The following is a 13704-nucleotide window of genomic DNA, read 5'->3' on the forward strand; positions in this document are numbered from 1 at the left end:
GTAGTGTTGGACGATGGATGTGAAGTAGATGTGTGCGAGTTGATGCGCGTACGAGTGAGCGCGCTAGCATTGACTCGCGGAAATTGTTGTTGCAGCCAGAGGCCCAATCCACACGTTCATAGTGGTCACGGGGGACGGAAATTTAAAGTGGAGGTCGCAACGAAGTTCAGTCGCGTGAGCATCGCGTGATGCCTAAAATGGGGGAGCGTATAAGAATTGTGAGGACGCGCGTTGAGATCAGTCCAGCTGCCAGCTGCATGACGCTGCCATCCACCTCCATCAACAATCCATCTCCTCCAGCAACCATGGCGTCTGTAGAGGCATCATCGTCCACCCAGACCTTTGACAAGGCAAAGGTTGACGCCCTTAAGGCGTATCGCCATGTGGGTGCTCATGTCGTCCCAGCTAATGGAACAGAAGGTGCGCGAGCACCGCAACTTCAGCGAGAATGTCAAGAAGATCCGCATGAATATTCGCGCACTCGAGGCCGACTTTGACAAGACCGAGGACGACATGAAGGCGCTGCAAAGCGTGGGACAGATCATCGGCGAGGTGTTGAAGCCGCTCGGCGATGGACGGTGTATGTCTACGAGGTTGCCGTGGAGCTGACAGCAGTCATCATCAAGGCGTCGTCTGGACCGCGCTACGTTGTGTCTTACCGCCCTACTCTTCCTGTCGAGAAGGTGAGAGTTGCACCCTTCCCTTAAGTCCGCGTGTTCGGCGCTGACTCGGCAGCTCAAGTCAGGCGTCCGCGTCTCGCTTGACATGACGACATTGACGATCATGCGCATTCTCCCACGCGAGGTCGACCCCATGGTGTACAGCATGTCTCTCGAGGACCCGGGAAGCGTGTCGTTTGCGGGTATTGGTGGTCTCGGAGACCAGGTGCGCGAGCTTCGCGAGGTCATTGAGCTGCCCCTCATGAACCCCGAACTGTTTGACCGTGTCGGTATCAAGCCCCCCAAGGGTGTGCTGCTTTACGGTCCACCAGGGACAGGCAAGACGCTTCTTGCGCGTGCCGTCGCTGCGACCCTCAACACCAACTTCCTCAAGATCGTCTCTTCAGCTGTGAGTTGGGTGATTGGCGTCATCGTGGATGCCAGGCTGCTGTATTCTGTCCGAAACACTTCTAACCCTAGATTGTCGACAAGTACATTGGCGAGTCGGCGCGTCTGGTCCGGGAGATGTTCGCATACGCGCGCGAGCACGAGCCGTGCATCATCTTCATGGACGAAATCGACGCCATCGGCGGTCGCCGTTTCTCGGAAGGCACGTCAGCCGACCGCGAGATCCAGCGCACGCTCATGGAGCTGCTCAACCAGATGGACGGTTTCGACAGCCTGGGCCGCACCAAGTTGATCATGGCGACGAACCGACCCGACACACTCGACCCTGCGCTTCTCCGTCCTGGCCGTCTCGACCGCAAGATCGAGATCCCTCTGCCGAACGAGCAGGGCCGGTTGGAGATTCTCAAGATCCACGCCAAGGGCATCAACAAGAGTGGAGACATTGACTACGAGGCTGTCGTCAAGCTCTCGGACGGGTTCAACGGCGCTGACCTGCGCAACATCTGTACAGAGGCGGGTATGTTTGCGATTCGCGAGGACCGCGACGCGATCGTGCAGGAGGACCTCATGAAGGCTGTCCGCAAGATCAGCGACGCCAAGAAGCACGAGACGACTCTGTGAGTGCAGGCGTGGAGCTATGTGAGATCCAGAGCTGACGACAGGGACTACCAGGCGATTTAGAGGGGAGGCATGTAGAGATACAACGTCGTGGCATATGCAACATTCTAGCAGCTTGCTGATCGGCACTGGGACACGGATGTGAGTCAACTGACGAGAATCTGCTGCATTCGCATCTTACAACGATCGAGTCTTGTGTCGGTCCGCGGGCCTCCCTCGTTCCTCACTGTCCAGCCTGTACCATTTCACCTCTTGAGACCTCCGCGTCTCCTTCACCTCATCTAGCTTCCTCGCAAACACCCTACGCCTCTTCCTTGTCCTTAGAGTATGTCGATTCGGCATCGCTGCTGGCGATACTCGGCGACTTCTTAACGAGTACAGCTTCGACACGCCGCGCCTTGCGCCTACGAAGGAGGAGCCACGCAGCCTATCGTCAGCCTCCTCCGCGGTGCAACTCACCAGTCCACCGAGCAGCAGCATGCCGACGATGGCCACGACGAGCACGATCCACAGACAGCTCCCTTTCTCCGCGTCATCCCCCGCACCGGCATCCTTCCCGTCCTCTGGTACGGCGCTGGCCGCGGCCTCGCGCGTCGGCGCAACCACGGTGTGCACGACCCGCACGCCGTCCACCGTCGTGTAGTCGAGGTATGTCGTCCACCCCGGCCCGCCGTACACTACCGTCTTGGTCTGCGTGTACGGGTATGTCCAGGTGTAGACGACGGTGGTGGGGCCTTCGGGGAGGAAGGTGGAGCGGGGCGGGGGGAGGGAGGCGGGCGAGGGGAGGGAGGGGAGGGCGGGGGGCGATTGCGGCGCGGCGCGAACGAGGAGGATGAGGGGGAGGAGGAGGGTGAAGAGGAGGGCGACGAGCATGGCGAGGGGTGTGGATGCACGACGTGGATGGAGGGGAGGAGACTTGGCGGAGAGAGGTGAGAGGGAGGCATGGGAGGAGGCTGGGTGGTCACATGCCACTGCGAGCGGAGGTTGTGTGCGGAACGTCATGGTGAATCTAGGGCCAGGCCGGCAGGTACTGACTGCATCTGATCACCCGAAAGGGCCGGCCACTAGCATGCAGCAGCTGCATGCTGATCGTGATCACTATTGTATGCATGCATCCAGATTGGCAACGCCTATGCATAAAAGCAAGTAGGCAACGTTGTCGTCACGACAAGCATGGGTGGCCTGGTGATGCAAGCGATTGGTGCCGCGATCGGCGTGTTAGCATGAGCGCCATGCATCGAACAACTGCAGTTGGTGCAGCATGGTGGGATGACTCTTCTCGCCGACGAAGGCGCGGTGATGCACAATTCAGTAGAGCGATAAAAAAATTGTCAAGTTGTTCGGACTGAGTCTTTAAGACTTGGGAGGGTGGGGGTGTCTCAGCGACCGGCCGGTCTTGATTTGGTTTGGTGGTTCGGTTGTTTGGTTGTTTGGTTGGTTGGTTGGTTGGTTTGTTTGGTTTGTTTGGTTGGTTTGGTTGGTTTGGTTGGTTTGGTTGGTTTGGTTGGTTTGGTTGGTTTGGTTGGTTGTTGTAGCGGGGTAGGTGTTTGGCAGATTTTGTAGATGGGTGCGATAGATGGGTTGGGTTGTCGGTCTTGCTGGGTTGTCGTCTTGCTGGTTGTCGGTTGTTGAAGGTATTGTTGATATAATCAAATGGCTTTAGATAGTGCTGGGAGATACACGTGACCGGGGAAGTCACGGGGTTGCTCGCCGACCCAGACCAGCTGGGCCGGTGCCACCCAGCGTGTTGCGACAGGTTAAAGAGTACACTAATGTGGGCGAAGAGCCTCTGGAGTTTCTATAACGCCGCATATGTGGCGTGGTGGAGGTGGGTAGGTGGGGGGGGCGAAATTCGGATTATAGTCCCGGCTGTGGGGTGGTGGAGGAAGCAGTGGTGGGAGGTTGAGCGGTGGTATTGAGTAGTCAAGTGATGGCGAGCAGGCGTTGAGAGGTGGTGGACAACCTCCACATCTGGTCCTGGACTATCATGAGATCACTCTGGGTGGGCATCTGACCACCTGGGCGCATGGGTTTGGAGCTTGGTGGGCATGAGCCTTCGGGCAAATCGGCCGGCTCTTGGCTCCAACTTGCTTCCGCTATCCGGTCCCTCCCCCTAGCTTCCCACTATCCGCCGCTTCCATGCATCCATCCCACACAATCTAGACAGCGGTACGGGGACCCTTCTCAACAGCGACGTCGCTGGCCGAGTCAAGGCGGACGTGCGCCGGCGCGCGTCTGGCGCGCTTATTCTTGCGGCGGCGGCGGCAACACCACACGAGCTGAAGTCAGCTTTGCTCCCTTCTCTCGCTCCCTCATCCCTCATCTCACCCCAGCAATCAACGCGAGCCCGCCCAGCGTACCAAACAGTATGGCACACACGATCGTTATCGTCTGCTTCTTGACTTCGGCGAGCAACGCATCCGCCTGCTGCCGGAATGCGGCGGCGAGGATGCCGCTCATCGCGTTCGGGTCGAGCGGGTTGAAAGGGAGTCCGCCGCCCCCGGTGGCCGCGGCCGCGTTGGCGGCCAGCGCTGTGCCGGACGTCACGCCGCCCGTCGGTGTGGGTGCTGCTACGACGCCCGCGTTCCATACCCGCGTTACGGTAGTGGGGAAGGGGAAGGCGAAGGTGTAGGTCATGGTTGTGGGTTCGGTGCCCGTTGGAACGAGCCGCGTCGGCCATAGGTCCATCAGGTCGGGATTGGGTGCAGCCATCGCCCGGAGGGCAAGCAGCGGTGCGATGAGGAGAGAGATGAGCATGGTGTGGGCGCGGTAAGATTGACAGACGTGACCTGAGTGCTCAAGCTGCAACTGATTGCAAGAAGGCGTTGTCCTCGCTGAGCATCGCTGCATATGAGTGACAGCAAGCAACATCCAGCCGTCTCACGCATCACAACGAGTGGCATGGTGGAACGAGGAGAACAAGATTAGTGCGGGACCCACGGTGGAATGAGACGATCAAACGACAGCGGTCGTGATGCTGGAATCTGATGTGAGGTCATTCCGCCCCAGATGCCAGGCACCCATCAACCTCAACTTCCACCTCCGATGAGCCATAGGCCGTACGGCTTTTGAACTTGCGAGCTTGGATATGCATGCATGGTGCGATATGGAATACATACATGGCCGGCGGCTATGCGACTTGCGCCCCGAGGCCCTCAGCGAGCATGCGCGCGGGACGCGCGACCTCGCCGCGCTCGCCCATGACTGTCAAGCGCAAGCTCACACCAGCCAGGTCCGGCACGTCGTCCAGCGCCGGCATGCGCGTCAGCTCGTACTTGCCAAACGCCCAGTTGAGCACGTGCGACTCGTACCCGCCGGCGGCGGACGGGAAGCGCACGATGCCCTTGACTGCAGGTCAGCCAAGCGGCCAGGAATAGCCAACGGCAAGACTCACTGCGATAGATCTCTGGGATGTGTTCAAACTTCTTGAGCTGAGCGGCGAGCTCCTCTCGCGGCAGGGGCTGCACCTCGCCCACCTCCCCCTCCTCTTGGCAACTCCCGCACTCCTTGCCATCCGCGTGCTCATGCTTTCCTGGCCTTCGCCCGCCCCGCCACACCGACTTGGTCTGAACTTCGTCAATGTGCGCCCCCTCGCCCCCAATTGCCGCCCAAGTATCGGCTTCCTCGCTGCCCTTGAGGAACAGCGTGCTGTCAAGCCCAAACACGAGTTCCGGCGTGAGCGGCTTCTCGCGGCTGATCTTGACGTGTGGTGTCGAGTCCGTCAGATCACCCAAGCGATCGAGGAGGATGTCGAATTCCCGCTCTGACACCTCTTCGTGCTTGCTCAAAATGTGCAGGTCCGTGTACTGCGCCTGTAGTTTGGCGCTCGGCGAGTCGTCCTCGTACCCTCGAAAGTTGACGCAGTCGATGACTGTCACTACGCCGTCAAGCTTGAAGCCCTGCGGCTCGAGTGAGCGAATCTGCAGTGCGAGGGTGGCGGGGAAGGCGGAGCCGCTGGAGTCAGCGCGGTCGCTTCAAAGCGGCAGAAAAACGAGCCATCCGACATCAAGCGAGCCCACAACGCCCGAGCACCCACCTCGATTCGATAATGATGCGGTCGGGTTTGAACTTGTCCCGGATCTCAATGAGGGCGTTCTCCACCAGCCCAACCATTGTGCAGCATAAACACCCGTTCAAGATTTCCGATACACCAGTAATGTTGCTCTGCTGCGCGAGCAACGAGTCGACTGGAGTCAGCGGGTGGGGCGGAGAGCGGTGCGGTGTGAAGGTACGGAAACCCACCCTCGACGTCTCCGTACTCGTTCTTGAGCAGCACGACCTGCCGTCAGCTTGCAACCGAACACTCCGAGCCCACCTTGTAGTCCTTCGGCAGCTGGCCCAGCAGCCCGAGGATCGTCGTCGTCTTGCCCTGCGCGTCAGCTCGACATCTTCTGCCGGAGGAAGTGGAGGAATGTCACCCACCGCGCCTGCCGTTAGCCATGCCGCCACACGCACTCACCCAGGAAGCCGGTAAAGCAGGTCACGGGGATGGCGGTGCGCTCTTCTGTCTCTCCCATGATGAGTGCGATGCCAATATGCCAAGCTGACACGGCGCCGATGCCTTCGGAGCGACCAGCGGAGTGTGTGTGGAGGCCCCGGAATGGCGCCGGAATTTGGTCCCGCCTCCACCACCTGATTTCGGCCAACGCAAGCAATCGATAAGATGACAAGTAGCCATCATGCCTGCTCTCCAGCCCGTCGCCGAAGTGCCGGGGCACGCCGACCCGGCCTGGGCGGTTGCCTTCAACCCCTCACGCGCCCTCCTCGCGTCGTGCAGCACCGACCGCACCGTGCGGCTCTACACGTACTCTCTGCCATCCGACTCGACCGACGTCAGCTCCCTCGCGTCCCCTACCTCTCCCATGCCGACATTCACCCTCGCGACCGCCATCCCGACAGGGCATAAGCGCACGGTGCGCAGCATTGCGTGGGCGCCAGGAGGGCGGACCCTCGCCACGGCTAGCTTTGACTCGACCGTCGGTGTGTGGGAGGAAGAGGACGAGGGCGAGTGGGAGTGCGTGACCACGCTTGAGGGCCACGAGAACGAGTGCAAGAGTGTCGGGTTCAGCGCGGACGGCGGGCTGCTCGCGAGTTGCTCGCGCGATCGCTCCGTCTGGGTGTGGGAGGGTGAGTGCGACGCGAGCCAGCGCTGACATGCAGTCCAGCCCGACGCGGACTTTGAGTGCATTGCAGTGATGATGGATCACGGGGCGGACGTCAAGGCCGTTTCGTGGCATCCGCATGACGAGGTGAGTACTTGGCAGCTACCTGACAGCCGTGTACGAACACGCCCTCTAACTCCAGCTTCTCGCCTCGGCTTCATACGACTCCAACATCCACCTGATGTTCGACGACCCCGATAGCGACTGGACATTGATCCAGCGGCTGCAGCCCGCCCTCGCCCCCTCACCTCTCGAACTCCCATCCACCGCTTCCCCGTCGTTGCGAGAGGCGCTCTCCCCCACCCCGCCCGAGAAGGAGGCGGAGGCGCTCGACGTCCCGCCTCTGCGCGAGCCCGAGACGGTGTGGTCCCTCGCCTGGTCTCCGGACGGCAAGTTCCTCGCCTCGGGCGGCGACCAAGGCGGCGTGCGGCTGTGGGAGCGCGTGCCCCGCGCTCAAGCTGAAGCGGAGGAGATCGGCGAGATGGAGGTCGCAACGGGGATGGAGATGCGCGAGGTGAGCCACACGGCCGCGCACGCTGGCGCCGTGTTCTCGCTCGCTTGGGGGCCCGGGCCGGGCACCGAGGGACTGTTGGCCAGCGGCGGCGCCGACGGGCGCATTATTGTTTGGGAAATCGCGGGCGGCAGGCTCGTCCCCATCGCCGGCGCGCGTGAGGCGCATGGCGTCGCGGACGTGAATGGCCTCGGGTGGAATGTGCGCGAGGATGGCAAGGGTACGGGGATCCTCGCGAGCGCGGGCGACGACGGGAGCATCAAGGTGTGGCGCGTGGTTGCGGATGCGTAGATGAGATTAGAGCGGTAGAGGGATGGGATTGCATGGCAGACACTGTGGCCAGGCGTTGTGGAGGACGACTGGCACGGGCTTTGGCGCCGAGCATGGCGGCCCATCGTTAGATGTGTGTAATTTGCTCACGACTCTTACGCAACGATGTTCATGTGTTAGCTGAGCACACTCCAGACGTACAGTAGCTCGTACGGGCTTCTCATCGACGACACACAGAGGTATGATGGTGATCTCCTCGGGCTTGCCATTCAGCCGTTATAGACATGTAGCTCCTTGTCGTCAATGACGCCCTCGTCTTCGCGACCTACTGTCACCAAGGCATCCCTACCGACCTCCCTCAATGTCATATGAGACCGTACCACCCCCACCTCCCGTCGTGACCGCATGTATGCATTTTCATCTATACTACCGCCACCCATGCCCGCCCATTACAACTTGCCCTGCGCCGCCGGCTTAAACTCCTTCTTGGCACGCTCGCGGAGTATGTTACGCAGAATTTTGCCCGAGGGACTCTTCGGAATAACATCAACGACAACGACGCCGCCGCGCAGGGCCTTATGGTGCGCGACACGCGCCGCAATCCAAGCCTGGACGTCGCGCGCGAGCGCCTCGGTGTCCGTGACGCCCTCCGCTGCGACAATGTATCCGCGCGGCAGCTCGGTCGCGTGTCGTCCTGCACGCCAACCACGCCGGCGTCGATGACGCGCGGGTGCTGCAGCAGGAGACCTTCAAGCTCAGCCGGCGCGACCTGGAAGCCCTTGTACTTGATGAGCTCCTTGACGCGGTCCACGACGGACCAGAGCCCGTCGTCGCCGCGCACGAGGACGTCGCCCGTGCGCAGCCACCCGCCACGCTCCATCGTCGCGGCGGTCGCGGCGGGGTTCGCGTGGTACCCCTTCATGACGCAGGGCCCGCGGACCCAGAGCTCGCCGCGCTCGCCGCGCGGCGCGTCGCTCCCGTCCTCGCGCACGAGGCGGGCTTGGAACGTCGCGCACAAGCGCCCGATGCCGAGGTGGCCGCGCCGCGCGTCCTCCTCCGGCGCGAGGAAGATGCCGGGGCTCGTCTCGGTCATGCCGTACGACTGAGAGATGGTGCAATTCGGGAAACGGGCTTTGAAGGCGGCGATGAGGTCGCCGGAGAGCGGGGCGGCGCCGCACGACACGGAGACGAGCGAGCTCAAGTCGTAGTTTGGGACGTTTTTCGAGTGCACGAGGAGCAGCACGATGGGGGGCACGAGGAACGAGTGCGTGATGCGGTATTTCTGCACGCAGGAGAGGAAGTGCGTCTCGTCCCACCGCGGCAGGATCACCGTTTTGATACCGACCGTTACGGGGTGGACGAGGAGCGCGATCCACCCGTAAATGTGCGAGATGGGGAGGAAGCCGAGCACCGCGTGGTTCTCGGGGTCTGTGGCGGGCCACAGCGGCTTGGTCGCAAGCACTTGGCTGGTGAGGTTGTAGTGCGTCGTCATGACGCCCTTGGGCAGGCCCGTCGTGCCGGAAGAGTAGCAGAGGACAGCGGTGGCGCGGGACTCGAGGCCGTCAAAGTGCTCGGGCTCGGAGGGGGCGCCGAGGTGTGCGTACAGCGACTTGAAGCCCTGTGCGTCCTCTTGCGCGAGGATGAATATGCGTTCGTCGGGGATAGGAGTCTTGAGTTGCGCGCGTGCCTTGAGCAGCGCGGCGAGGTTGTCGGGCGACACGAAGATGGCGCACGAGCCCGAGTCGTTGAGCTGGTGCGCGATCTCGTGCACGTCGTAGCTTGCGTTCGCCGGGCTCACGGTCACTCCGGCAGCGATGAGGCCGTACGCGGCTGTGATCCACTCGATGCTGTTCAGGCCCCAGATACAGGCCGTGTCGCCACGCCTGATGCCGAGAGCATTCAGCCCGCTTTTGAGGCGCAGCGCAGACTCGCGCAGTTCGCCGCGCCGCAGCTCGCGCCCCGTGTGGCCCTCGATGAACGACACCACGTCTTCGCGCACCGTATTGGGCACCCCCATCTCGGGCGTGGGGAAGATGAAGTCGAACAGCCCGATCTCCGGGAGGAAGGGGTTGGGGAAGTCCGACTCGTAGATAGTGATGTCCTGGCCTGTCATGATGTGAAGCGAGGTGAGAGGTGTGAGTTGAGACGCTTCGTCCAAGACATGTTTAAGGAAGAAGCGATCGTTCACGATGGCAGAACGGCCCGGCAACACGGCAACACGGCAAATAGATGTCCGACGACCAGAGCCGGCAAGTGGGCTGCGGGGGACGCTGACGTGAGGCAAGAGCGCGACGAGATCGCGGCATGTCGGTAACCAGAACGTCGAGATCGGTCAACTTGGTGCCGGTGATCCGGTAGTCGTCGGCGGAGGCCGGATCACGTGACCGTTGGTGTCGACGAGGTCATGGCGCTGAAGTGGGCGCGACATTATGGGCGCAGGTCGGGCGGCTAGCTACACGCCATCTTGAAGGGAAAATACACGGTACGAGAATTCTGACCGCGATAACGTCTGCTTGATCCGAACTGCGGCCGGGGACAGCAGCTGGTTCCACCGCGATTGTGCTGTTACAGCTCCCCGCTCCTGCGCATCATATTGCTCGTTCCTCACTTCTTTTTCTCCAGTCATTGGGAGTGTGGGTACGCATTAGTCGCTTACCCTCTCTGGGGCCGACCATCACGCCTCCTGCCCCACGCCATGGCCACTCGTGGCACCGCCACAACGCTTCACCGATCGCCTCTCCTCAGTATGCCCTACAGGGAAGCAAGCGCCGTGATGGCGAGAGTGGGAGCTGTTCGGGCCACATCAGCGTCGAGTACACCACCTGATGCATGCACGTTACGCACCATGACCACCTCGATGGCATCCATGTATGTCACATGAGTGGCGATAATGAGGGGTGGCGGAGTGAAAGTTGAGTGGGGCAGTGCCTCAGGCACCCATTTGCGGCCGACCCAATTCAAATGACCGTCCCCCTAATATAATAGATATAATATATTTATCGCCGGGTGCGCATGCATGTAATGAAAATTGGTAGAATGCAGGCGCCGAGTCCGCAGATGCTCCACGATTTAGCGCAGACGGATCCGATCAGCGCGCGCGCGGGAACGCTGACGAGTTGTGGGGTGGAGCCAAGCGGAAGCAAATTTGAGTGGCGAATTCGATCGGCATGGCACAGCCTTCTGCGACTTCCGCGTCGTGTTTGGTGGCCACGGCGCCTTCCCCTGTCATTTGCAAGTGCAGAGACAGGGGTAACGGCGACATGGCAATCAAACAGGATGCACGGTTGCAAACAGGACCTGTGCGCACCCAACGCAAAAAAGCCCACCCCTCGCGCACGCCGGAGCGTACGTGAGAGGTGGGCATTGCGTCAACCGCCAGGCAGTTCTCGTAGAGACCAATTGGCTGTTGGGTGTAGCGAGAGAAGTACGAAGGGATGTGGAAAAAGAGAGGAAGGAAGAATAAAGAGGTTCGGGGAGAGGAGGAAAAGAAGAATGCAAGAGGAGTTCGGAGAGAAGATTTCAAGGAGGGTAATAGTTGTAGTGTCAACAACATGCTCCAACTGTAATCACAACCGCTGCGTACCCTTACGATAGATCCAGACCACGGAGGGCTTCGAGTTCGAGGAACTTGCTGGATCCTCGCAAGGCGTGCGAGCGGGCTCGTTGCCAAGGAGATTTGATGGGCGGTGGTTGTGTCTCCGATTCTTGATGAACCTCTGTCCTTGATGTCAAAAGGGCGAGAATCCCGACGCCACTACCTGACTCGCATTATTCGCGCGCGCACGAACGGCCCAGTCGGCCAGTGCCACATCATCCGTTCCCGCAGATGCGGGGCGGCGAGAGGAGACACCGGCGTCCAAGAACCATTCGCTATGTTTGCGATGCAGCCAAGCGGGGGAAGGCGATCCTACCCGGATTTTCCTGGGTTTGTCTCGACGGCTAGAAGAGAAGAAAATACTCAGCTGAATTGTATTGCCGTCGCTCGTTGTTTCGCTCGTGTGCTCGATGAGTCACGGGACGCTGTGTGAAGAAACCGAGGAAAGGGAAGGTCTAAGTGTGTGACCTCACCTTGAAGAAGTATTGTTGCAAAGCGCAGTGGCGGGCACTCGTGGCCGACAATGACCAGAGGTCTTGGAGGTTGTCACGAGTACAGTAGCCGGGATAAAAAAAACGTCCTTAATCTCTGGCGACGAGGCGATCAGAGGGTGGGGGATAGTTGATCCAAGCGCTGACCATGGGTCTTGGGTGGTCGTGTTGCTTCGTCCACGGATGGGTGTCGAGATTAAATGCGAGGTAAAATGTCGATGAGGAGAAGGATGAGGAGATGGATGGAGGAGAGATGATGAATGATGATGGTATGGATGGATGATGAAGAAGAACGTAACCCAGGGGGGGAGGGGGTGCTAGTTCTTTATGGAGGGAAATGCTGGGTGGGTGGCTACGGTGGCGTTGTGTGAGTCGAGTGGGGGCCGCGAGGCCGGGGGAAGGGGGATGTGTGAGGTGTACGGCTGTGTTGTGAAGGGGTTAAGTATTAATCCCTGTTGACCGGAGGGGCAGCGCCCGAGGTTCGCAGGCGTAAATGGGGAAGGGCCCAAAGGACGGTGAGTCCGGGACCCTGGATGATTGGGCACTGTGTGCGTGATTCGCCCATGACTCGTTTCCCCCCATCATTGAAAATACTCCCGCATCATTTCCAATCATGCCAATCACCCACCACGGCCTGCCACTCAAAGGCAAACAAGGCTCAGGGACCAAATTGGGGGAAACAAAGGGATGCCACTGCCAAGCTGCGAGGCCCAAGGCACCCACCTGCTACCTGCCACAATGCCGGCGATCGGCGAAAGCGGGATTTGCGCATGTCATGGTGTGGCACTTTCCAGTGTCATCCACGCTGTGTAATAAGCTGTTAGCTCAGGCACTCAGCGGGAGGTGGCGATGATGCATCCATGTCGCCACCCGGCTGCCAGCTGAGGCTGTTGCGTTCTAGGATGGCTCAGTCCATTCAGTGAATGCCCAGCCTGCCCAGCCTGCCCAGCCGACAACCGATGCAGCCGAAGGTACTTGCGATCTCGCGTTCCTTGTGCCCTCGCATCCAAGAAGCACAACCACCGCACAGACCTCTGATCCCATCCCGATCCCCACGATCCCCACGATCGCCATAGCCCAAAGCTTCGACCGCGGGGGCGAGCATGGGTCCGTGCATTCCAACACTCCGGCGTTGAGGCGCAACGAGTAGTCATGGATGACTGCACAATCGCACAATCCTCGTGCCGCGGGGAATCGCGGGGGCAGGCGTGCATACTGTTGGCTTGTTAACGCTTCAGTCCGGGTTCCTCGCATGTCGCACCAGCTGGCTTGTCCGGTCCGTCCGCGGTGGACTTGGAGGATTGGTGACGCATTCCATTAGGGTAAACCAATACACAGGCGGTGCCTAGTCAACCACAAAGGCGATGGAGATGAGTACAGCCCGTGACTGCGAATGCCGCTGCGACAACGGACCCGATTGGACTCGGCCGTGACCGGAGACCCAAGACCATAGCATAGCGCACGAACGCGGTCATGGGACCTCGGGACCACGGGACGCGAACCCAGTTAGGCTTCCGGTGCGAACAGCAACATTCCGCCGAGTGGAGCGCAGCGGTGGCTTTGGGAATCTGGCGTGGACAGCGTCGTCAGGAGACATGTTGCTTCCAACTAGCCATCGTTTCCAATCCGTTACCGTTTGCCCCACGAATCAGTTCTCACTGCACTCTATCGATCTATCACCAATCATTTTGTCCCGGCCGCAGGAAGGGCGCCGCTCCACCGTAGCGATTCCAGGTCTGTAGCGCCCAAATCGCGGTCGCTCTGCGAACGACAGAGGGGGAGATTGATAGGCGAGGACTTACCTCTGAACTCCATAGTGCTTAAAGCTGTTAAGCATAGTCGATGGGTGCATCTGCACGTTATTCTCACGTGAGCTCGCATGCCCCCATCAGCCAATGCAGCCAACAGCACATTGAGCGCAGAGCAGGAAGCTGCCTCGCGCGCGATCGCGCGCTGGAAGCACCGGTCAGAGTATCAGAGGACCAGAGTA

The 13704-nt window shown here is 60.4% G+C and overlaps 5 protein-coding genes across 5 annotated transcripts; 2 read left to right on the forward strand and 3 right to left on the reverse strand.

Moving 5' to 3' along the window:
• Positions 1-305: 305 nt before the first annotated feature.
• On the forward strand, positions 306-1688 carry COLE_05091 (uncharacterized protein; the record flags this gene model as incomplete). Its single annotated transcript, XM_018420812.2, has 5 exons — positions 306-383; positions 418-580; positions 616-683; positions 736-1068; positions 1140-1688. The coding sequence occupies 5 exons, from the start codon at positions 306-308 to the stop codon at positions 1686-1688; spliced, it is 1191 nt and encodes a 396-aa protein (XP_018279359.2).
• Positions 1689-4004: 2316 nt separating this feature from the next.
• COLE_05092 (uncharacterized protein) lies at positions 4005-4442 on the reverse strand (the record flags this gene model as incomplete). Its single annotated transcript, XM_018423020.2, has 1 exon — positions 4005-4442. The coding sequence occupies one exon, from the start codon at positions 4440-4442 to the stop codon at positions 4005-4007; it is 438 nt and encodes a 145-aa protein (XP_018279358.1).
• Positions 4443-4815: 373 nt separating this feature from the next.
• On the reverse strand, positions 4816-6202 carry COLE_05093 (uncharacterized protein; the record flags this gene model as incomplete). The annotated part of the gene is made up of 6 exons (XM_065626385.1): positions 4816-5033; positions 5080-5639; positions 5722-5872; positions 5928-5964; positions 6001-6059; positions 6145-6202. 6 exons carry the CDS (start codon positions 6200-6202, stop codon positions 4816-4818), a joined length of 1083 nt encoding a protein of 360 aa, XP_065482326.1.
• A 162-nt stretch (positions 6203-6364) lies between these two features.
• On the forward strand, positions 6365-7649 carry COLE_05094 (uncharacterized protein; the record flags this gene model as incomplete). The annotated part of the gene is made up of 3 exons (XM_018427396.2): positions 6365-6812; positions 6846-6934; positions 6990-7649. The coding sequence occupies 3 exons, from the start codon at positions 6365-6367 to the stop codon at positions 7647-7649; spliced, it is 1197 nt and encodes a 398-aa protein (XP_018279356.1).
• Positions 7650-8049: 400 nt separating this feature from the next.
• On the reverse strand, positions 8050-9645 carry COLE_05095 (uncharacterized protein; the record flags this gene model as incomplete). Its single annotated transcript, XM_065626386.1, has 1 exon — positions 8050-9645. One exon carries the CDS (start codon positions 9643-9645, stop codon positions 8050-8052), a length of 1596 nt encoding a protein of 531 aa, XP_065482327.1.
• Positions 9646-13704: the final 4059 nt, after the last annotated feature.

This window comes from Cutaneotrichosporon oleaginosum, assembly GCF_008065305.1.
Source record: "Cutaneotrichosporon oleaginosum strain ATCC 20508 chromosome Unknown ATCC20508_contig04, whole genome shotgun sequence".
NCBI classification, from domain to species: domain Eukaryota; kingdom Fungi; phylum Basidiomycota; class Tremellomycetes; order Trichosporonales; family Trichosporonaceae; genus Cutaneotrichosporon; species Cutaneotrichosporon oleaginosum.